The sequence below is a fragment of the Drosophila novamexicana genome, unplaced genomic scaffold (genome assembly GCF_003285875.2).
Source record: "Drosophila novamexicana strain 15010-1031.04,08,12 unplaced genomic scaffold, DnovRS2.1 tig00000817-arrow-arrow-pilon, whole genome shotgun sequence".
In the NCBI taxonomy this organism is placed as follows: Eukaryota; Metazoa; Arthropoda; class Insecta; order Diptera; family Drosophilidae; genus Drosophila; species Drosophila novamexicana.
The window spans coordinates 60,548-82,941 of NW_020824827.1; the positions used below are offsets into that span (position 1 = coordinate 60,548).

Below are 22,394 nucleotides of genomic sequence, written 5' to 3' on the forward strand. Positions count from 1 at the left end.
AAATTTCGTTTGGCTTAAACTTTATTTATTGTCCAAAATAAGTAGTATATACTATATACAACAAGGTACTAGAGTTATGAGGCATTTGCATTGGCTAAGAAAACATTTGATCGACATAAATTGAAATAAGTTAGAAATTTTTAATAATTGCCCGGGCTATTGCAACTGGAGCTGGAGATGATGTCCCTGCTGCTGCTGCTGCTGCGTGGCGCTGGGCGGCCACATCATGTGGTTGGGCAGCGGGGGTGGCGGGGGCAGCGCGGTTGTGGACGCGGATGTGGACGCGGACGTGGGCGACTGGGGCTTCAGCTTGAGGTGCTTGGTGAAGGCGTCGCCGTCGATGTCGCCGCGCTTCGATTTGTAGCGACGATTCTGGAACCAGATCTTCACCTGTGTCGCCGACAGATTCAGCTTCTGGGCGATGATTTCACGCTCCGCGCCCGTTAGATACTTCTTCAGCCGGAAGCGGCATTCCAGCTCGAGGACCTGCGCCTGGGAGAACAGGACACGGGGCTTGCGTTTCATGCGCGGCTTTCCACAAACATTATTATTATTGTTGTTGTTGTTGTTGCCGCTGCTGTTCTTGCGCAACTCGGAGCGGGAGGAGGTCACCTGGCTGTCCTCTGCAAAGGTTAAAGGTAAGAAAGAAAGTGTTAAGACAGCAACTAAGAGTGTGTACGACTGCAAGTTACCCTCTGTCACATATACCCTATAAATTATATTGCATTATATATTTCCTCCTCTTACTTTCTTAAATAGAATCAAAATGAATCCTCAGGCTGACCATCCCTATTTATCGATATTGTAAAGTTATCGGTAGTTATCGATAAATTGAAGTAAACAGGGGCGAACCAAAATGCTAGACTAATTTATCGATCATTATTGCTGTTCGATTGAGCTACGAAATGGCGAGTTTACCGATATAGTTATCGATAGTGAAATAAACGTTACAGAGACAAATATATAATCTGCGAGTATCTTCAATATTGATCGATTTAGAACACACAGATCATCAATATTGATAGACTCTGGATACCGAATTATGGCTAAATTAAAGTAAACTGTCTCTATAGCGAATCGAGTTATCGATATATTAAACTAAGCTTGCACACATCTATCGATTTCTGGTAAATATGGGAATTATCGATCATGGGAATTAAATAAGTTTGAGCTTTATGGAAGAGAACTGAAACCTCGGCTGATCACTAAAATCGATCGATTTTAGATATCGGATTATCGATAAATTGAAGTTAGACTGAGCAGATCATCTTAAGGGAACACAAAACCCAAGCTGATCGTTAAAATATATCGATTTTGGGTATCAAGTTATCGATATATCAAAATTAGTTTGAGCTATTTAGAAGCGAACAAAAAACCTTGAATGCCCAACAAATATTTATCGATAAGAAGGGAAGCTATCGATAAATTTAAATGAATTCAAGGCGCATAAATTCGAATTCTCTCGCTCTTATCTTATCTACCTCCGCTATACAGGTGAATAGACGCTGGTTCCACTCAACTGTCAGCTTCCGCCTTTTCCTAATACCCTACACTTATGCGTCATCAATGAGATTACAGGATATTTACTTACTTCGCTTGGGGCACTCCGTCGTCGCCTGTCCGTTGATGCCCCTCGGCTCGAGCAGCCGCTGCGCGATGCCATTGCCATTCCCATGACCATTGGCCAGCTTGGCGTGGACGGGAGCATGCGCCTCCACATGCTCCGTGGAGCTGTTCAGATCGAGTGTCGGCGACGGCGTCACATACGGCGTGGGTATATATTCGCTCTTAATGCTTGCGGGCAGCGACGGCACGCTGGAGCTGGCATAGACATCCGGCGTCGTGTTGTAGTTGTAGTTGTAGCCTCCCTGATATCCACCAGCTGTGGGCGTGGCATAGAACTGAGAGGCACCAACATTGTACGCCGGCTGGTAGCTCTGATGGGGATGCGGGTGGGCGTGTGGATGGGGATGGGCGTGCTGCAGCATGTGCGTGGGCATGCCATAATCCTGGTGATAGCTCGCATACAGCTGAGGATGACCATGTGGCGGCGGTGGCAGCAGCGGCGACAGCGAGGATCCGGCCAAGGCATCCTCCTCGACATGCTGCTGCTGCTGTTGCTGCTGCTGCTGCTGCTGCTGGAGCTGTAGCTGGTGCTGAGCGAGCTGCTGCTGCTGCTCGAGCGGCTGCTGTTGGTAGTCGGCGGCGCCATAGAGCGCCGAGGCGGCCGCGGCGCTGAGAGAGAGGAAAAGTGAAGAGAAGAAGGACAAAAAGTGGTTCGATTAGTTGGCCAGCACATGTTGCATCATGGTGGGAAAAATCTGTAGGACAATTGGTGACATCATTTCATGCCTCATCAGCATTAAGAGGACGCCACAGGCGCATGTCCGTAACGGAAGGGAAGCGGAAGGGAAGGGCAGGGCAGGGACACACATGCGAAACACATATGTTGGCCAGGCACAAGCTCAACGGCAGGACGCAAGTCCCGACCGTCCGGCCGACCGCCCGCCGGACTGACCGCCCGCCGGACCGCCTGACTGCCTGACCTCGTCTCCGACTTTGTTTTTCTTATTGTTAACACTTTGTCTGCCTGCGCCTGCGTCTGCGCCTGCGTCTGCATCTTGTCTTTGTGCTTGTCTCCTGCCTCTTGTATAAATAACGATGATTTGTCCTTTCGTCCTATTTGCAATTCATGCTGTTCATGTGTTTTTATAGGATTTCTTCTGCTTAGCTATAGTCTGCCTCTCCCTTTCTCTGCCTCTCCCAGCCTATCCCTCTCTCTCTCTTTAACATAATATTATTATTTCGTGGAAAATTGGTAGAAATTAATTTCCTATGGAGCCTTATTAAAAATAAATAAAATAAGACACACACAAAATAGCTGTCCAAGACGAAGATTTGAGCCCAGAAAGGTTGCTCCAGACAGGTAGTTTTGCTCGAAACAAATGTTTATACAAAGTATGGACTTGGCCAATGTTGAGTTTCCTATTTAGCCCAAAACTAAAAAACTGCGAGAGACTTAAAAGAAATGGCTAAGAAAAGCTTTTGCTTTTCCTAACACGAACCGAGCAATATTTATAAGTTACTTTCTTTAAAAGAAAATCCCGGAAACTCGCTTAAACGTAATCTTTTTCAGGTTCGAACCAAGTTTTACAATCTCTTTTGGGCCAATCCTTAAACTGAAATCGTTTGCCAAGAAAACAAACTTAACCAAAGCTAATAAAATTGTTTGGACATTTGGAAAAATAATTTTTTTAGTCAATAGATTTTCTCGGAAGAACTATAATTGTTGTTGCTTTCTGACATCCCTATAAGATGGTCTTAAAGGACTCAGTTCCTAGAAGAATGGGCCATTTTTATCCTATAATTCATTAGGATAATGAATTATAATTCATTCAAGCTTAGTATCAAAAATTTGAATTACTTTTCTAAAACTCTTTATAATCATAACAAAGAGAAATTGGGCGAAAGGATAAGAACCAAGGTTTGAGCCAAGGCCTGCGTTGGGAGAAAAGCGGGTTTGAACCATTAAACAAACGAGAATTTTTTTGTATGGAATTTGCGAAAAGGTAAAGGGAACTCTTTTGATATTGGAAATAATTATTATTAATTATAAAAAAAAAGTCAAAAATCGAGGCGGAATGTGGAAAAAGAACTAGAATCAACGACAATTTAATGGCTGGATATTATAATATATAATGTATATTAATCGAAAATCTATAGGAAAAACTTGCTCTAGTCTTTCATGGCACGCTCTGGTAGAGTCTTACCTCTCGAGATGCCCGTAGGCGCCGTCGTATGCCTCCGTTTGATTGACCATATTGAGTATATCCTTGACCGAGAAGGGGGTTGTGTTGAGGGCATCCGCATTGGTCAGGCTGCCGGGACTCGGCGTTTGGTTGTAGTCATAGTAGCCCGCGGATTGGGCCTGATGCTGATGATGTTGCAGCATATCTTTTAGTTAAATTTGTTTTTTTTTTTTGTTTTTTTATTATTTGTATTTGTATTTGTTGTTGTTTGGCTTGGCCACAATTCAAATCACTTGTGCGCTCGAGAGGCACTTTAAATTAATATAAATACAACAATTTGCCAAAATGCACTTGACTCCCCGAACGACACTTGACGGCGACAACACGATTATGGCTGGGCGGGGGTGGGGGTGTTTGGGGGGGTGTGTGTGTGTGTGTAGCGCACCCCTTGTGCAATCGTATTGGATATATTTTGGGTGAAAAGTTAAACGATGCGCCGTTCCGCTGCGCACTCGAGCGTGTCCTCAATTTGTCAGCGCGTTTTTCGTACTGAATGAAAATTGAATCTTTTCAGGCGCTGGCCAAACACCCGCACACACACACACACACACACGCACTCACACTTAAGCGTAGCTGCATGCGGCTACGCTGTTCGCTTAAGAAAATGGCGGCCCAGCAGCCAATCACAGCGCAGCACAGGCAAGGCAGCTGACTGCCTCAGTTCGTCTGTGTGTGCGTGTGTGCGTGTGTGCATGTGCATTTATCTTGCCTGTTGTCGTTGTTGCTTTTGTTTGTTCGCAGCCTCTTCATGCAGATTTAATTTCGCTTCTTGAGCTTAAGTATGTGTATTTATTACTACAAAGTCCTTAAGTTGTTTTTTTTTTTTTCTACCCAATTGCCATATATACCATAGAATATACCCTGTTAATTGGCACTTTTTAATCGCTGATCCGATTTCAAGTGGGGCTCAAGTGCAGATTTTCGCACACTTGACGGCACCCTCATGTTTTTCTCAGTAAACAAATCGTGCACTGTGCGGCGATATAAATAAAAATATAGATATTTAAAATAAACAAAGGTGTGGAGAGGCTTCATTACATTATTCACATATTTTTACTATTATTGCCAATAGTATAGAATTATATAACATGGAAAAATATCTACTCCGACGATCGGCAATTCTATTCTATTTATCTTCTATTCTTCTATTTTTGAAGCTAACTAACTATAACATAGTTTCTATGAAAAATATGCCTAGCAAAGATGAAGTCTATATTTTCTAACTAGAAGAATAAAAAGTGAACAAAACTCAGTTAGCCGTGATTTTGGCAATCGATTAAAATCATTATTTTATATTCTCCACTTGGCTATAAAAACAATTTAAAATTATTCAAATCAATCAAATTTAATTTTGAATTTAAACTATCTTTTAACAGTTGAACGTAATTTTTGAATTTTAATCGCTCGTTTGCCAACACACTTAGGTTCATCGTATGCGATATGCCACAGTGCTGGCACAAAAAAGCATCGTACATATCGGTATTGCTACAGATACACACATCGATACATCGATTACATATCAGCATACCTACCCAGTATAAAAGTCTGGCTCATCCCTAGCTAGTATACATTTATTTCGTTGTACTCGTTGAAAAAGTTGGACGCAACTGCGCGTCATCAGCGCAGGAAAAGTAATTATTTTAAATTTGTGCAGCATATAAGTAATTCATTATAGAAATTTATTCAAATAGGTAAGTTGTGCGCATTTTCAAACAGTTTTTGTTTAAACTGGGTGTTTTTAAAGCATATTAAGGTGCACAGTTTAAGCAGCCCCACGGCATGCGTGAAAAAATTTCCCAGTTTTTTTTTTTGCTTCTAATTTTTGTATGCGTCTGCATTTTTGATGTGCCTTGACATTTGTAAACAAATGGCAGTGCTCGCATTAGGTTTACCTGTAAATATAATTGGAGAAAATCAAATTTATTTTTTGCAATTGTCGATTTTTCTGCCACAGCACACACATACACAGCAGATACAGAAAATTCTATTGATTTCTACGCTCGTCCAAGATGGCGGACGACGAGCAATTCAGTTTGTGCTGGAACAATTTCAACACAAATCTGTCCGCTGGCTTCCACGAGTCGCTATGCCGTGGAGACCTGGTGGACGTATCGCTGGCCGCGGAGGGGCAAATCGTGAAGGCGCACCGTTTGGTGTTGTCTGTCTGCTCGCCCTTTTTCCGCAAAATGTTTACGCAAATGCCATCGAATACCCACGCCATCGGTAAGTAGTGTAAAACAAGAAGAAGAAAAACTCGCAAAGCGAACAAAGATTCATATACAATTGTTTTACTTTACAGTGTTTTTAAACAATGTTAGCCATTCGGCTTTGAAGGACCTGATTCAGTTTATGTATTGCGGCGAGGTTAACGTTAAGCAGGACGCACTGCCGGCCTTCATAAGCACAGCGGAGTCGCTGCAAATAAAGGGGCTGACAGACGTAAGTACAAAATACAAACATATGCACATACATACACACATGTAACTTTGTCAAACCGAGAAGAGAACACACCAAGCGCCTTTCGCGCGCGCAATACATACAAAGCTCACGTACACACACACACACGTGCACGCACCACAGATTTGTCTGTATAAGAGCTGGTTTGACTGTACCCAAGCAACAGAGAAATTACTCGAATTGCACGCTGCGCACAAAACGTGTGCGTCCGATAGAGCTAGCACGAGTATGCGCTGTTGTATAGTGTAGCTGTTCCGTTCTCTTTGCCACTTTTATGGCAACAGCAGTGCGCGCGCTTTGGTGGTGTTTTTATACACTTACAGAGGGCATTGTTATGTTGAAATTGTGTATGTGACACCTAATAGGAGACATTTGATTTCACAAGTAATATGAATATTTTTGATCAGAAAAAAATGCTAGAATGTTTTTTTGTTTTTGCCCATGTGCATTTGTTGTGAAACAGTATTTGTGTGGATAACTTTTATAAGGTATTCAAAGCAAACTCGAAATATATAATTACTGTCGGAATTTCATATAATAATTCATATGATAACTCCGTATCATACAGCTTCCATTCGAAACTTTGTTTGTTCCGCACATCTGCCACAAGTCTGAAAGGGTATTTAATCTGCGGCACTCAAAAGCAGTGTTGCCAACTGTCGTTTAAAAAGTAGCTAAAAAGCAATGCTATAAAAATATATGTGTATATATAATTACCTACCAGAGCATAAATTTGCTATAACCAGGCACCTCAACGCCAATAAATAAATTAATTTTAAACTATTTTTGGTTGACAATATTGCAAAATGAAGCCTGAACATATCTTAATTAGCTAACTCAAACAAATAAATAATTAATTTAATTAAATTACAGAATGATCCTGCGCCGCAGCCGCCACAGGAGCCCACGCCCCCACCAGCCGCACCTCATGTACAACAACAGCAACAACAACAAGTCCCCGCCCAGCGTGTACAACGTCAACAGCCTCGCGCCTCGGCGCGATACAAAATCGAGACCGTTGACGATGTGCTGGGTGATGAGAAGGGAACCACACAGATTGTCATCCAGACAACAGCCGCACCACAAGCCACCATCGTACAACAACAACAACAACAGACACAGCAGCAACAGCAGCACATACAAACACAGCAGCTGCAGACGGCGACAACAACAACCGCAACGCTGGTGTCGACAAACAAGCGCACGGCACAGCGCAGCAGCCTGGTTGGCAGCGGTGCTGTCAAGCGCTCGAAGACGAGCACCGCCAACGTAATTGATCCACTGGAATCGGCAACGGATACTGTTGCTGCTGCGGGCACAACAACGACACAGCTGGCGCCGCCGCAGCAGATAACCGTACAGACAACCGTGGTGGCCGCCAGCGAGGCAAAGGTGCGCCAGCATCAGCAGCAGCAGCAACAACAGGCGGTTGCACAGGAGGAAGCTGAATATATTGATCTCCCCATGGAATTGCCCACTAAATCGGAACCGGACTATAGTGAAGAGCATGCCGAAGTTGCCGGCGATGGCGATACGGCCTATGTAGAGGACGATACCTACGGCGATATGCGCTACGATGATAGCTATTTTACCGAAAATGAAGATGCCACCGGCGCCCAGGCACCGGGCAACACAAGCACCACCAGCGTCCAAGCGGCGGCAACCACATCAAAGGCCGTGGTCAAGCAGCAATCGCAAAGCTACAGCGATTCCTCGTTTGTCGACACCGGCGCGGAGCAAAGCAACACAGAGGCTCAAGGTTGGTTGAAATTTGACTATGGCCGATCCCAGCGAGACTCGGCTACGACCCGGGCTCCACGGATCGGCTAAATGCCTATAGAGTTTTAGCCATAGTACATAGAGAGGAGGCAGTCGATTTGCGAGTTGTGCTCGGTTCAATATTTACGCAACTATATCTCTTAAATTCTCGCCCATATTGGTTGGCTTCCATTTTCGGTTCCCGGCGTGCAGCTCGCAATTCGACCCGTGCCCTCGACGGTTGTAAAGAGCGCTTAAATCTGCTTTAATCATACGCCGTGATGTCATCGCTTCACATTACCTTTTTGCCCGTGCACATTTAAGAGCTGCTTTATCAACCATTTATAGTAGATAGATAAGATAAGCACAAAAAAGCCAATGCTCTATTTTCGCTAAAAAGAGCATTTGGCCGAGCGGCAGACCGAATGTAAATTTCGATTTGCTGTGGCAGCTGCTCCCGCGTTTCAATTCTCGTTTATTTATTCTTAACGCGTGGGGTAAGTAGAGTGTTTCATATGCATTTAAATCTGATGGGGAAAACACCTGGAGATTCCTGGCTGGCGTGGACATGGAAGGACTGGAGGACATGGAACTGGAGCTACTGCAACTGGACTCGTTTGGTGCTGTTAATACGAAAGGTACTCTGTTAATGCAGGTAATCTCTTCTGTTAGATTTGTAGTATTTTGCATTTTCCTTAACGTTCCCAGCCTAGGAGTAAGCCTGGAAGCACTGGAAATCGCGCTGCCGTTTGTTTACCAATTCGGGGCAACGTTGCCACCTGGTGAAAACTAGCACTGTGACGCCGTCGGTGGTTGTTTTTATTCGTAAAGATGTTGTTACGAACCCCTCTGGAGCAACATAAAAGCTTGCTGCCAGTGGTTCGAGCAACGGCATTAATTGCCGAGTCTTGTGATCTAGGACGTGTACAGTTATTAGTCTTACATTGTGTATGAATTTCTTAATGCATGTATTTGGCGCGCAGATATGTTGAAATATTTTGTTAGCAACTGGGTTTGCTTGGGATTCATCTGATTTCGGATTGGACTACGAATGGAAACTGCTGTATATGATTAATGCAATGGCTACCAGAGTTGCCACTGAGTTGAATTTTCGCGCGCTAGCATAAATGTTAGCGTTGCCACTAGTATGTTGACAATTTCAAACGTAAATTGGATTTACTTCCAAAAAAGAAAACGATAAGTAGCACAAGTTTATAGTGTGCTATTAATGCAATGAAGAAAAAGTGCGCTTAGATCGGATGTATCTTTTTTCCGCGATTTCAACCACTCATTGGACTATCGAATAATGCAGTATAAATGCGTGTAGATATATACCAACAAAAAGAAATATGCGTATATCGCAATAGAAATGTATCCACTAAATTTGCGTACTTTGATTAGCAGAGGGTGCGTCGATTCTGCAAAAAAAAAGCCAACAGGTGCGTATTTTTCACATTTTAATTATCAAAAAGAGGTTTCTAGATTTGTGTTTATCTTTAAATGTACATTAAAAAAAGAGAAATATACAATTGGTTTCATTTAATTTGTGTGTAGTGCTGCCAGACTTTTTTTATAGCTCGTGAATACAACGCTGTGTTTACAAAAGGTGGCAACGCCGTCAAAGATGCTTTGCCAAACCAAGCCAGACACATATTTTTTGTTGGTTCGTTAATTTATTCTTTTTTCATATATATACACAAATTAATTGGTGTTTTATTATTGATTGTGAATAAACAGTGATTTGTGCTGTGAGTTGTGTCGTGAATGATCCCTCGGCTTAATTCGCAGGCCATTTTCCGTGTATGCCTCAGTGAATTTGTGCGTGTTTTGTGTATTGACAAAATTAAATTGTTTCTCAGTTTTTTTTTTCTGGTACTGATGTAAGTTGGGTTCCATGGCGGACTCTTCTGTGGCTTGTAGAAGTAGCATCTTTATATATATGTGTACAGCATTTGTGTGTACATATGTAAGTAGGTAGAGCCTTGGTGATTTGTGCTAATAAAATGCTTAAAGCCAATGTTGAATGTCTGTTGTTTTATTTCACGTAGCGTCTAAGACTAAATTGTAACTGTTTCCATATTGCCCGTATATAACTAAGGCACGACATTTTAATCATACGATTCTCACAAACTCAATTCTTGTCTGTCCCTCTGTTGTATTTTACGCGCTCGCTGATGCAGCTGGCAAAATCCAATTTATACGCAGCCAGAAGAAGAACGCGCAGCTCGTCTACAAGGATTACATTTACAACAAGAAGCTAACCCAAGCGAATGGACAGACAACATGGCGATGCGCGGACGTGCTCAAGCTGCGCTGCAAGGCGGTGGTCATAACGAAGAACGGCGAGTTTCTTGACGCCCGTCGCCAGCATAATCATGAGTCGCATGCGAGCCGGATTGGGCAACGGCAGCTATACAATGTGGAGGAGGAGCTGGATGAGTATATCGAGATATGCACATCGAATCCAAAGATCTCGCAATACCTGAGCAGCAGCAACATCAGCATCATGACCGCCAAGGATGGCAAGGAGTGCAAGCTGTATGTGCCCGCCTCGGAGGCAACGGAAATTGAGATGCAGGCACTGGTCGATGCCGCCGACGACGAGGAGGATCTCATGGAGCGCGTGGTCGAGCTGAAGCCCATACAGCGCCTGTCGCACAAGCTCAAGCTGCATTAGAGGCTATCTAAACGAAAGTTACAAACAAATCCAAACATTTTACCACGTACTTGTACCCATGTCTAACCCTATTCAATAAAGCCAAAAACAAGCAGACAACTAGTTACAATTACTGTTAATGATATAAGCCACATACCCTGTAAAAAAAACTCGAAAACTAATTCCTCACTAATCCAGCTGCATTTCTCGTTCACAGCCGACAGCCAGCTGCTGTTCATCGAGAGCCCCTGGTCGACGCCCTGCCTGGTGCTCAATGGCTACATGTACAACTGTCACAGCCGGAAGAACAACAAGGAATATTGGCGCTGTCACAACTACTCGAAGAAGGTGCACGAGCAGCGCTGCCGTTCCCGTTGCGTGCTCGAAAACTGCAAGCTGAAGAGCATCACGGGCGGCCTGCACAATCATGCGCCGCACACTGAAAAGATCGAGAAGATCATACAGCGCAATCGTCTGGCCGGGGTCAGCACGGCGCACAAGAAGCTCAAGCGTCTGCACCACATTAGCCACTACCAGCCGGAGCAGCCCAAGGAGGAAGAGGTGGAGGAGGAGGAGCAGCAGCAGCTGTTGCTGCAAACAGAACAGCAGCACCAGCAGCAGGAACAACCCCAGTCGCATCATCTGCTGGCAACTGATGCGGCCACTTTGCAGCTAACCGAGCACGAACTGGTGCACGCCTCCCTAATGCTCATACACGACTAGAGCGTGGCACATTTAGTTTATATTGGAGCAGCTGCAGCGGTTATTTTTTTTGTAACAGACTCGAATCAGCCGATGCAGGGCTCTAGTTTCCATGTTGACAGTGCAATTTAGTTACTAAGTAAATAAGTCCGAATAAAGGCCAAAACTAAGCTAACAAATTGTAGTCAAATATATCTACATGTATCTGCTCTCGATCAGTTGTAAGTACCTATATAAGCTATATATTCAAGAAAATACTCACATCTTTATGCATCTTTGCAGCTTTGCTCAGCTACAACTATCGCGGCCAGCTGGTGCATCTGGGCTTCTCCTACAGCTGCCATTCGCGCAACGTGCCGCGCTGCGTCGCCTTTTGGCGTTGCACCCAGCACAAGAAGCTCGGCTGTAGCGCGGCGCTGACCACCAGGCGAAAGGCAATTGTCGCTCAACGTGGATGGCACAATCATGCGGCGCCCCAGAGGATGAAGACATTCGTGCCCAGAATTTATAGCTCATCAGTTTGTGATTGATTGTAATTGGCTTTAAGGCTTTTCCCGCTGCTAAAGACTAAAACTTTTTTTTACTTCTCTTGCAGCTGCAATAGCGTTCACAGGGATCGGGATTAGACTCTCAAGAGGACCTCTCAATCTGGATTGCAATTTGGCTTCCATTTAAGGTACAAGGCGGACTTCCGTCCTACGCAGCTGGAAAACCTTTTCGAAGGCTGCGCTCACTCAACATATTCGCATTAAATAAAGATTCAGCTTGGTTAAACGCAAAAAAAAAACTGCCTCTCGACTTTTTCTAGATAAGCCTTAGTTTTAATTGAAATCTTATGTTTATGTTTTAATTCAAATCTTATGTGCAGCTCTCCTTCTAAGTGAAAACTGAACGAGAAGTTTGCTGGTTCGAGCCCTAACGAAGATAAGATCTAGCAATGTTTAAAGCTTAGATTAACTATATACCATCAAATGTATTTTCAATATTATCCTACATTAATCTCTGCTCTCTTCCAGCTTACACGTACAGTCAGAGAACACGCACCTCGAACATGAGCAGCCCCTTGATCTTGCGTCGCGATCCGCAGCGTGTGCCAGTGCCCAGGACAAGCATTAAACAGTTGTCCGCGATGGATGCAGTTGTCAAGCGGCGCACATTTACGCCCGCAACACTCAACCTCAATGTGGACGCAGTTGTCGCTGTCTCTCAAATGGAGCCCGTGCGCGCCCGGCTAAATCTGAGCAATCCGGAGAACATATTGCGCACCTCGAGCAATCAGCACAACTTTGTGTTTGTCGGCGTGCCGCGGATGAAGGGCAAGTGCGTGACCTGCCTGAAGAAGGGCAAAACCAATCTGGAGCGTCTAACCACCTGCTGTGACACCTGTCCCGGTAGCAATTGGATGTGCGAGCCCTGCTTCGAGGAGCTGCACTAGCCCATATACAGGTCAAATATAAAGGTATACTTTTCGGAAAGTGTTCCAATATTTTTTGTCAGATTTAAAGAGTCGAGAAATATATATCTATATTTTATTTCCAAATCCTTGTCCAGAGCTTAACATTTATAAAAGTCGTTGTTTATGTGTCCTAGGTTAATGAGATTCTGGAGCCGGGCTTATTGTTGCCTGGGATAACTATATATATAGTTCCTATACCAAGTATATAATTAAAGGATCTATTCGCAAAGGATCTAACTGCGCCAAGAGACTTTCGGACATGGCTAAGGCGACACTTTAAAACGACTATACAGGGACTATATATACCCTAAGAGATATCCGATTTCCTGATAAAATCTATAACATCCTCTGATAAAAGGCCAGACCTGACCCAGCTATATACAATAATGTATCTTATCTTATAGGCAAATTATTTTGGGTTATTAAAAAAATGTTTTCAGCAGAATGCGATGCGATCCGATTAAAGTTCGTAATATATTAACTGAGTGCGCGTCGCGACTTGGCACGTTCGCGCTGTCGCTTGGACATTTGATGATTGTGCGCTTCGTGGAGCACCTCGAGCGCATTATCCTTGGTGCGGACACGGGCGCGGCATTTGGTTGTGGAGCGTGTGGCGCAGATCCACTTGGTGCCGCGGCTGTTCTCCATGAACTTGACATAGCTGTGACCGCCAAAGTTCAATTTGATCGACTTCCTCTGACCCTTGGTGAAGTAGAAGATCGGCTCTGCAAAGTAGAGAGAGAGAAAGAGAGAGAGTGTGTGTGATCTTCGGTTAGTGCGTGCTCCAAAAGGCGAAATGGTGTGTGTAGATTAAATCGAATAGCTTGCGTGCTGTTTGAAGCCTTAGTTAAGTTTATTAAAATTGCGTTTACTTGAATAATGTGTGTGAATGTATTAATTATAGACAATTGAAACGTTACGAACTACGTATACCCTGCCGCTACTCTCACTTCTTGCGGCCCAGCACACGGGCATGGCTGTGTGCCCCGCCCACAATGCCAGTTACATCGGCGACAATCTCCTCATATTTTAAATGCATGCCCAGCTCGTTCACATCGATGGTGGCTGTGGCCTCGTCCGACAAGGTCGTGGTCAGCATGGCATCGCTTGCCAGCTGCTGCTGCTGCTGTTGATGATGATGATGATGGAGCTGCTGCTGCTGCTGTTGATCCTGCTGCGCCTGTGCCTGCTGCTGCTGCTCCTGCCTGGCTGCTGTTGTGGCATAGGCCTTAGCATCCGGCACTGGAACGCGCCGCACGCGCTTCTTGCGCCGCACAATCTCCTCGTGCGTGTGAAAGCGATTCAGCGGGCAGACAATGTCGTTGATTGTGAAAACACGCGAGCGGCACTTTTGATTCCACCATTGATTGCAGCGCCAATAGCGCTTCTCCTCGCCCGTCGACAGCTTCAGGGTCTTCTCGAAGATGAACGGCTGCCCGCCATAGATGAGCTGCATGCGGCCGCGCGACGTGGCGGAGTAGATAGCAATGCTGCTTTCTATATATGCATAAATAAACGAATATTGAAATTAGTTTAGCTTGATAACAATTGGAATTAAGACTTATTAATTAATCAGAATTAATCAGAGTCGTTTTCAAGTCGTTTCGCCATTCAGGGCTTACATATATTTTGTTTTGTTTTCAGCTTAAAGTCTAAACCCGGCTAATTGCTGGGCGGATCCTGGGCTACCGTGCGTATGGCTTATGGCTCTCCAACATGCGGGCGATGCGCCTGGACGGCGGATGATTATGCTGCGGACGTGTCAGGCACACTTTGTAGCTGCCCTTGGGTAGCCTGGTCGTGGAGAGACGTGCATTGCACGCCGGCAATCCAGTGCGTCGTATGCGACAATTCCAGTAGGTGGTGGCGCCGTGCTCGTTGTTCTTGGCGTACGCATATTTGTCATAGACCAGCTGCAGTGACTTCCGTTGGCCCTGGATGAAGCGCAGCTTGGGGCACTTGTCCAGCACGCACTGGCCCTGCGCATTGATCACCGCATCCACGGGCAGATAGTCGCCCAGGGCAGCTGGAAGATATGGAAAGGAAAAATATATTAGTGTGATGAACAGGATCTTTGAGCAGCGCCTGGCAAAAATAAATCGAAAATTAACGATGTACACAAGTTCGGTTTTATTTGCACTCAAGAGCCTTAGCTTAGTTTGATCGGCTCCTGCTTGGCCGGGCGTATCCCAATGCACAACGGATTGCGCGCCAGACAGAGCTTATCCACGTCCAGGCTCTCCTGCTGCTGCTCCGGCTGCTGTTGCAGCATAAACATGACCGGATGCGTGTGCCTGTAGCTGGTCACATGGATCAGATCACCTTGGCTGGTGATGCGCGTCACCAGACGGGCCCGGCACTTGGCCTTGTGGTACATGGAGCACTTCCAGTCGCGCGACTTTTGGCCCGCCCGCAGCTTCTCGTTGGGCGTGTACGTGTTGCCCTCGTAGTAGACCAGGTCCGTGCCGCGATTGGAGCGCACATATTGCGCCACATTAGCTAAAAGCAGCAAAGAAGAACGCAAATAATTAAAGAACTTACGTCTGGATTGGGTTAATGCGCAGCAAAGTGATGGGAGTTATGTATTTTTTAATTATTAGTGAAAAGCAGGCGATTTCATTTGCAATACGGTTTATTATACATGGAGTGTATGTGTGTGTGTCTGTATATATGTGCGTGTGTGTGTGTGTGTGGTGTACTTGCTCAATTTGTAGCTTTGTGCGCGGCCATTTGCTGCCCACGCATGTGATTGTGAACTCCATTGCGCAGCTGCACCTGCCCGGTCTCCTTGTTCTGTATGGCACGCGCCCGGCACTGGCTGCGAAAATTGGAACATTTCAGATAGCAGCGCTGCCGCTGCTGATAGCTGATCACAAACCGAAAGCCGTCGATGAGCAGGCAGCCGGCGCGGTGTCTGTAGGTGATGCGTCGGCGTCGCGGCGAGTAGGAGGAGGAGGCTGCGGGCAGAGCACAAAATAAACGAATGTTTTAAAGGTTTAGTGAAGCAAATGAGTGCGTGTTAGTAACAGAGACTTGCTTTGGATGATGTAAGAAAATAAAATATAGCATAGTTATAGTGTTGTGTACAGGCTTATGTTTATTAGGGACTAGTTGCAGCTCGACGCCAGTGTTGTCAATTCAGCGAATCAGCCAGACACCGAAGAGAAATGACTTTCGCCTTGCATTCAGTGTTGCCAATTCAGCTAGTTTCTAGCTAAATGTGGCAACATTCAACTTTATGTTTATTAGGGACAGTGTTGCCAATTCAGCGAATCAGCCAGACAGACTGACACCAATAAGAAATGCCTTTCGCCTTGCATTCAGGCTTGCCAAATGAGTTATTTTTTTAGGTAAATATGGCAACATTTAAAATTTTAAAACTAGCTTAGTTACTGGCAGCTCAATGACAATTACCAGCAATCCTGTTGACAATTTACAGCTAACTGCAGCTATTTTGAGCTTTGGATACAGCTGGCAACACTGCCCGAGGCTTGTGCATTTTGAACGAATTGCTGGCATGATTGTGCTTGCGATGGCTCAGCTTGATGCTGCTGCGGCCGTTGCTGCCGGCTGTTGTTACGCAGCGTGCCGGGCAGCGGATCTTCACATTGCTGTTCTTGGTGCACACCCAGTTAATGGTCGTCAGATATTTGCGCTCGACGGTGTACATGTGCCCGTTGTACACGAGATTTTGGCCGCCGCGTCGATTGGCCACCAGGCGATAGCTGCGCTGCGTCCGCAGTTCATCTGCAAGAAGCACAAAGAGATTAGTTACGACTGCCGAATGGGCGTAAGGTATTGCAAAAGAACATGAGCTACATATTTGTATTTGTTTAAGTTAAACGCAAATCATATTTATTCGATTCAACGGGTTTTCTTGGTATTTTCTTTTTGGGTACACGCTCATTTTATGGATGATTGTGCTGGCCACGCAGCGCCGAGATCTGATTCGATTTGGTCACCACGCGCGCCGTGCACTTGATGTACTTGCAGCGCAGCTTGACGCACTCCCAGTAGCAGGCATCCTTGATGCGCCGATTCAGGGTGAAGGGTTTCCCATTGATGGTCAGCAGATTGTTGCCGCGATTGCTGCGCGTAAAGCAAACATCCAAATGGTCGAAGCTCTCCTTTTTACCCGATTTCCGTTTCAACGGTGGCAACTGTATTTTATAGTCGGACAGTAGGGTATCTGGAAAACCAAAGTGTTTGGATGGCTTCATTAGACGATTTGCTAAACTATAAAGTGTTCTACTCTTTCATACTAATTCAAATTCAGACTAGACAAACTAAATTCAATTTAAATGTAAATTCTTTTTATTATTTCCATATAGCATTCGTCTTACAAGCTCAGAATCTTATATTAATAGTCTTAAAAGTAAAGATTTATTTAAAAAGAACTTTGATTTGTTGTTATAATACTTTTATAGACCATTTTTGAAATATGTTTATTAAAGCGTTGAAGTCTTACCGTGTGTCCACATTGTTGTTGCCGGGCTTTACATATTTTTGGTATAAATAAAGCGAGAATACAAGTTTTAAATAATTACAAGTGTAAGATGCACTTCTCTTTTTACACACTTTCACTATCAATATCCTCTAATTTCTGTATTAAGTCGTGTTGCTGTACCTCAGCACGGACACGCACGAACACGTCGTGTTGAGTCGCATTTCACAATATTGCCAACTGCCTGATTAAGCTTTCTAGCTACAAATTGGCCATAAACAGCTAGTTTATATTATTGACAGTAATAATTAGCTGAATATGTACATAATTCTAACTGTTTTTAGCTGACAATCTTTGATAATCGCTAAAAGTAGCCAGAAAACAGCTGAATCGGCAGCACACAGCAGCAAAGCGTGACGTAGGCCCAACACTACTTATTATTGTTTTAAATATTATTTTTTTAATGTGTAATTACACTAAAAATGTTCACATAGGACGTATCAAAGAGATTCACAGATTATAAGAGAAAATGCTCTGGAGACATTTTAACTGCTAGACAGATAATTATGTCGTCAATTTTAATTGGAAGCTGCATTTGGCAGACACAGACGCAGGGCGCGGGGGTATGACATGTTGCATTGTTGTTTCATTAATTTGCGCGCGAATTAGGTGTGCAAAGGTGTGGGGCAAATTATAATTAAGGCAAATATTAACATTAAACGCATTGGCATCTGGCACATATTAAGGGTTGGCTGGACAAGCTGAGCGCAAATTGCAGACTATATTCATGTCAAACACAGATTTATGTCGCTTTAAATCTATTAAATGTACACTTTTAGGATTTCGATTTACTTCACGTCTGTAGATCATTTGACAGCTTTGATGCCATAATTTGTACACAAACTTTTTTTTATTCTCTTTTACAAACACAAACACAATATATGTACATTAGTACATGCATCAATATATAATTATGCTCACATCAGCAACAGCTTCTTTGCCACAATTACACTCTCGCTTGCATTATAGAGGCTACAGCAAGGTGTTTACTGTACGCTATTCACATTTTATACGGTTTAACTAAATATTTAGTAATTTCTTACAGCATTTGCTGAAATTTTGTTTTCTCAACTCCGGCGACTTCTGGCGTTGCCAGATGTTTGGCGTTGCCACACGCCTGGTATACAAAGCAACACTGAGTTAGCATTTTTTATGTGTGTGTTAGTGTGTCTGTCTCAAAAGTCGTGCATTTTCTAGTTTGCCAAGATATTAACAATTGTCAAATGGCATTTAAAGTGATTACAAATTAAAACGTAGAATTTGTGTATTGAGCATTTCAAGTGTTAATTGTGAAATGTGCCTTGTTGTTAGCGAGAAATATGCTCAAAGCATTCGCCGCGTTCGCTTCGCAAATGTAGGATCTCATTTTAAAACTTTATATGCATATATATGTAAAATAAAATAATACAGCAAGCATTAAATGTGTGTTTTTTTTTATTTAATTTATAATTTTTAAATTCATTGCCAATATTATTATTATTTAATAATTGTGTGTGCATTTTGCAGTGCCGCCAACCGGAAAGAGCCAAAAGGAAGCGGAAATAAGCATTAAGTCAACCAAGGATGCGCGAATACCGCTATTTGCGGGCAGCAAAGTGTTTGTCTCGAAAGAAGACTTAGCCAAGGTTTATGTGCCCATTCCGCCCATATACACATCGCGTGTAACTGACCTGGTCATTGGCAAGGAGCAGCTGAAACGCATAGCGCGGGGCGAGCTACAACCAGAAAAGGACATGTTCCAGGCAATTATAAGTATATAACACACAATATAATAACTGTTATATGTTATACTAAATTATTCTCTGCCGCAGCTCACGTATGCCAGGTTTTCGCACGGCGCGGCGACAAGCTAAAGGAGGCCACAGTCCAGGAGTTCATAGACCACAAACTGGCCACCATCAAAGCCAACCTAGCCGGCGGCCGTAGTTAGTTAGTAGTTTTCTAAAAAAAATATAAACAAATTTGCCTCATTGTATGTCAAGTGTTGATAACTGAAAAATAAAATGTTGTAGAACAATTTGTTAATACCCCCGCCCCGCCCTTGTGATGTGTAGCCTATAAAACTTGCAATTAATACGTGTATCTCGCTATCTTTGTAACGTCCTAATATATATTTATAATTCTTTACTCTTTGTAGGTGTCATGCAGTCCATTCGTGCGCTCTTCGAGGACAAGAACACCAGCACGAACATTCAGTATACGACCACGCAACGTGGTCGCATCATGCTCATCTACAATGGCTATCGATATGTGGTGAATCGTCAGAGCCTGAAGAACGTATTCTGGCGATGCTCACGGTATGTGAAGCACTGCTGTCGCGCTACCCTGGTCACGTCCAAGGTGAACGATGTGACGCTTCGGATTGCCGGCTCGCCGCACACCCATGGGCCCGAGGTGAAGGCGGATGAATGCAGCTCACCGGAGTTTACCGTCGAGATTCTCGACGAACTCTCGGAGCTACAATAAACTATTTTCTTCCCCGATCATATTTGTTTAATGCATAAGATGTCACTGCAATAAATTGAATAGCACATGAATGTCTTCATGTTGTCGTTTCTCTGCTACAGAAATAAGCCTAGCTTGTAGATATTTCGCAACTAATTAACTAATCCTTGCGCCTCTTGCAGTTGACGTCAAGCTGGAGTTTAGCTCGGAGCACTCGGCGAACACCACGCCGATTCCATCGGAAACGGATGCTGCTATAGCTGCCTTTACAGTGGCGTGCCTCAGTGACGAGGACTCCATGTGCATACGGAAACCGTTTACGCTGCCAAAAATTCTCGATGGTAAGTTCTATAAGAATATACAACCCAACCAGAAGACGCCCGGCGCCATACAAGCCACCTGCACCAGCTGCTTTGGCCTCATCTCGGGCACCACCAAATCCACCGGCAATTTCCTCAGCCACATCAAGCGTCGCCACAAGGAGCTATTGCCGCTCTGCCAGCTCTACTGTCAGGCCAAAAGCAATGCCAGCACGAACGCCAGCTTGAGCAACTGCAAACCCGCCATTCCAATCACCTCAAGTGCCATTGAGCAGCAGCAGCAGCCGAGCATGACACAGATGCCCACAGCGTATGCGACGACCACGGGCCACCTGGCGGTGCCCATGCCCCTGGCCATGCCGCTGTCCATGCCGGTCACCGTGCAGGCACCGCAAATGATGGCACTGATGCAGCAGCATCAACGGAGCACAGCGATGCCTCAGCTACAGAGCTTAGGTCCCGGCGGCCATGCTGCCGTGTACATCAGCAAGGATTACTAGACCGACCGGGTTTGGGCGTTGAAAGACAGTAGAGTACCTATCCTAAGTGCAACTTCGTCAATAGGTCTTTGGTATATATTTTGTATCAATTGTCAATTACCGAAAATTATGTGTACATTATAAATTTTGTATTATAAAAAACAAAGCTGATTTCGTAAGTTTTTATGCGCCCAAAAAATGAATCTAAAGGGTTTCTTATGCAATTGTATGGAACAGAAGGCCTTCCTCTTAATGTTGTTAAAGGGAAATAACAATACTCTGAGACATGGTAAAAATCGAAAATGATGAAATGATTTTTCGTATAGTATATATAAATTATAAGAATTCCCCTTCCTCCTAAATGCATCTATGTTTTTGTATAGAATATGCAGATTAAATATATTCCATTTAGGAGGAGCAAATGGATTATTTCTAATCTTTTTCAAAGCTAAAGCTGTCTACTTAAGCAAAGAAAGAGAATAGACGCTGTGTTAAGGGCCCAGCAAGGGACTAGAATTTTTGTTAGGGTATCTCCAAGTCGACTAGACTTAAACTTAAAGCCAGTTGCTTATACTTTTACTTTACAATAGAACTCAAGAGCAAATTGATATATAAAAAATTTAATATAATAAAGTCTAAGCAAAGCTGAAATCTAAAAATTTCATTTGAAGCAGCTTTTGTTTTCGCAATCCTTACCAAGTTTATCTCTAATATTTATGTATTTTTTTTTTTTTTTTGTTTATAAACTTTCAAGCTAATCTTCTTTCTTGTCTAGCCTGCAGTCTGAACCGACAAAAACTGACAGCTGCTCCGCCCCGAACTGCAATCTTTACTTAAGTTTCATTCAAGTTTTGCTTTTCCGTTTGTTTCCAGGTCAGACAACCACTTGCATCAATGGCGACGCAACCTTTAACATGACCAACCATCCCATCTGAGACCCAAGCTGGCAATTGACGGCAACGAGTACAATTGGCATCATGGCTGTGATAAAAAAGGCGCTTGGCAAGATCAAGGGTGAGCACGGATCGGATACCAAGTCGAAGAAGACAGTGAGAAAAGTTGTGTCGGAGAACGGATCTGGGCTCAATAAATCAAGCTCCAAGAGCTCGAAGAGAAAACATGTTTTAACTAAACGCAAAGAAAATGTTTCAATTTGATTATATCTCAAGCTGCTTTTATAGAGTTAAAGTCGCCCATCTGGTAGATCCAGAAGTTCTTCTAAGCAGCCGGATCTTCAGTCGACAAATGAAATGGCTTCCGCCTTAGCCCCAGAAGAAAATGTAGAAATTTGCATTTTACACAAGCTTGTAGCCTAATTTCTAGCATTAAATTAAACATGTTACAAACATATAAAAATGTCTTAAAATAATTCTAAACTCTGTTTACAAACTTTTTGTTAACTTGCAAATACTTTAGTTTAAGCTCTAGCGAATTGTGTGTTAACTTTCTAAAGAAAACTCTTTCATTTTCTTGCAGCTAAAATTCGTGGACGTAAGCAGAAGTACAAGCCCTTCGATGGCACCGCTGACTTTATATTGACAGCCCGGAATCGGCCCAAGCTGATCATTGGCCAAAATCAGTTCATAGCCCATCGAGGTGTTGGCAAAATCGGAACGTGGCGCTGCTCGCAGCACTCGAAGGGCTGCAAGGCGCGTGTGTTTACCTTTGCGTGGGGTTCAGCGATCAAATATCGTTTCTCGTGCGCCTCGCATGTGCATCGAAAGACAACATATTTTAAGAAAAAGCTGGCAAACAAGTTTGTCAAACAGGAATAAAACAATTATCGAAGTATAAATACGCTCGCTGAC

At 43.8% G+C, this 22,394-nt stretch overlaps 5 protein-coding genes across 30 annotated transcripts in view; 1 reads left to right on the forward strand and 4 right to left on the reverse strand.

The window, feature by feature from the left end:
- Positions 1-156: 156 nt before the first annotated feature.
- On the reverse strand, positions 157-3,952 carry LOC115764175 (muscle-specific homeobox protein tinman). Its single transcript, XM_030707062.1, has 3 exons — positions 3,771-3,952; positions 1,592-2,235; positions 157-623 (listed from the first exon to the last, which is right to left on the reverse strand). The coding sequence occupies exons 1-3, from the start codon at positions 3,950-3,952 to the stop codon at positions 157-159; spliced, it is 1,293 nt and encodes a 430-aa protein (XP_030562922.1).
- Positions 3,953-5,392: 1,440 nt separating this feature from the next.
- The window catches only part of LOC115764211 (modifier of mdg4-like), a 30,301-nt gene continuing 13,299 nt past the window's right edge, over positions 5,393-22,394 (forward strand). For 13 of the 23 annotated variants that reach the window (XR_004018010.1, XR_004018009.1, XM_030707117.1 and 10 more), the window contains exons 1-4: positions 5,393-5,500; positions 5,764-6,032; positions 6,109-6,248; positions 7,140-8,025. Coding sequence is in view for 21 of the 23 variants with exons in the window: in XM_030707117.1 (XP_030562977.1) it covers positions 5,819-6,032; positions 6,109-6,248; positions 7,140-8,025 (1,240 nt within the window). In the remaining 2 variants the exon portion in view is untranslated. The other 10 variants (XM_030707111.1, XM_030707122.1, XM_030707120.1 and 7 more) reach the window with 10 other exon arrangements.
- On the reverse strand, positions 13,315-14,335 carry LOC115764215 (conserved oligomeric Golgi complex subunit 4). The gene has a single exon (XM_030707126.1). It carries the CDS (start codon positions 14,292-14,294, stop codon positions 13,785-13,787), a length of 510 nt encoding a protein of 169 aa, XP_030562986.1. The 5' UTR covers positions 14,295-14,335; the 3' UTR covers positions 13,315-13,784.
- LOC115764214 lies at positions 14,850-15,944 on the reverse strand. Of its 2 annotated transcripts, XM_030707125.1 has the most exons (4): positions 15,876-15,944; positions 15,542-15,795; positions 14,957-15,337; positions 14,850-14,864 (listed from the first exon to the last, which is right to left on the reverse strand). In XM_030707125.1, exons 1-3 carry the CDS (start codon positions 15,905-15,907, stop codon positions 14,988-14,990), a joined length of 636 nt encoding a protein of 211 aa, XP_030562985.1. In that variant the 5' UTR covers positions 15,908-15,944; the 3' UTR covers positions 14,850-14,864; positions 14,957-14,987. The 2 variants fall into 2 exon arrangements, with proteins under 2 accessions (XP_030562985.1, XP_030562984.1); XM_030707124.1 differs by lacking the exon at positions 14,850-14,864 and having other exon boundaries at positions 14,945-15,337.
- LOC115764218 lies at positions 16,522-18,426 on the reverse strand. 3 transcript variants are annotated; one of them, XR_004018011.1, is made up of 3 exons: positions 17,307-18,426; positions 16,658-17,027; positions 16,522-16,585 (listed from the first exon to the last, which is right to left on the reverse strand). XR_004018011.1 is itself a non-coding variant. In XM_030707129.1 (3 exons), exons 2-3 carry the CDS (start codon positions 17,317-17,319, stop codon positions 16,747-16,749), a joined length of 294 nt encoding a protein of 97 aa, XP_030562989.1. In that variant the 5' UTR covers positions 17,320-17,332; positions 18,264-18,426; the 3' UTR covers positions 16,594-16,746. The 3 variants fall into 3 exon arrangements, 2 of the variants coding, with proteins under 2 accessions (XP_030562989.1, XP_030562990.1); XM_030707129.1 differs by lacking the exon at positions 16,522-16,585 and having other exon boundaries at positions 16,594-17,027; positions 17,307-17,332; positions 18,264-18,426; XM_030707130.1 differs by lacking the exon at positions 16,522-16,585 and having other exon boundaries at positions 16,594-17,027; positions 17,307-17,332; positions 18,386-18,389.

Bases quoted from the DNA above. Each gene is read 5' to 3' on its own strand.
- LOC115764214 (XM_030707125.1), bottom strand. From the start codon at position 15,907: ATGCTATATTTTATTTTCTTACATCATCCAAA. The intron at 15,796-15,875 runs GCAAGTCTCTGT...CTCTGCCCGCAG, and splicing joins ATTTTCTTACATCATCCAAA to CCTCCTCCTCCTACTCGCCG. The intron at 15,338-15,541 runs GCAAGTACACCA...TGCTGCTTTTAG, and splicing joins CGCACAAAGCTACAAATTGA to CTAATGTGGCGCAATATGTG.
- LOC115764175 (XM_030707062.1), bottom strand. From the start codon at position 3,952: ATGCTGCAACATCATCAGCATCAGGCCCAATCCGCGGGCTACTATGAC. The intron at 2,236-3,770 runs GTAAGACTCTAC...CCTCTCTCTCAG, and splicing joins GCCTACGGGCATCTCGAGAG to CGCCGCGGCCGCCTCGGCGC. The intron at 624-1,591 runs GTAAGTAAATAT...TAACCTTTGCAG, and splicing joins GACGGAGTGCCCCAAGCGAA to AGGACAGCCAGGTGACCTCC.
- LOC115764215 (XM_030707126.1), bottom strand. From the start codon at position 14,294: ATGCAGCTCATCTATGGCGGGCAGCCGTTCATCTTCGAGAAGACCCTG.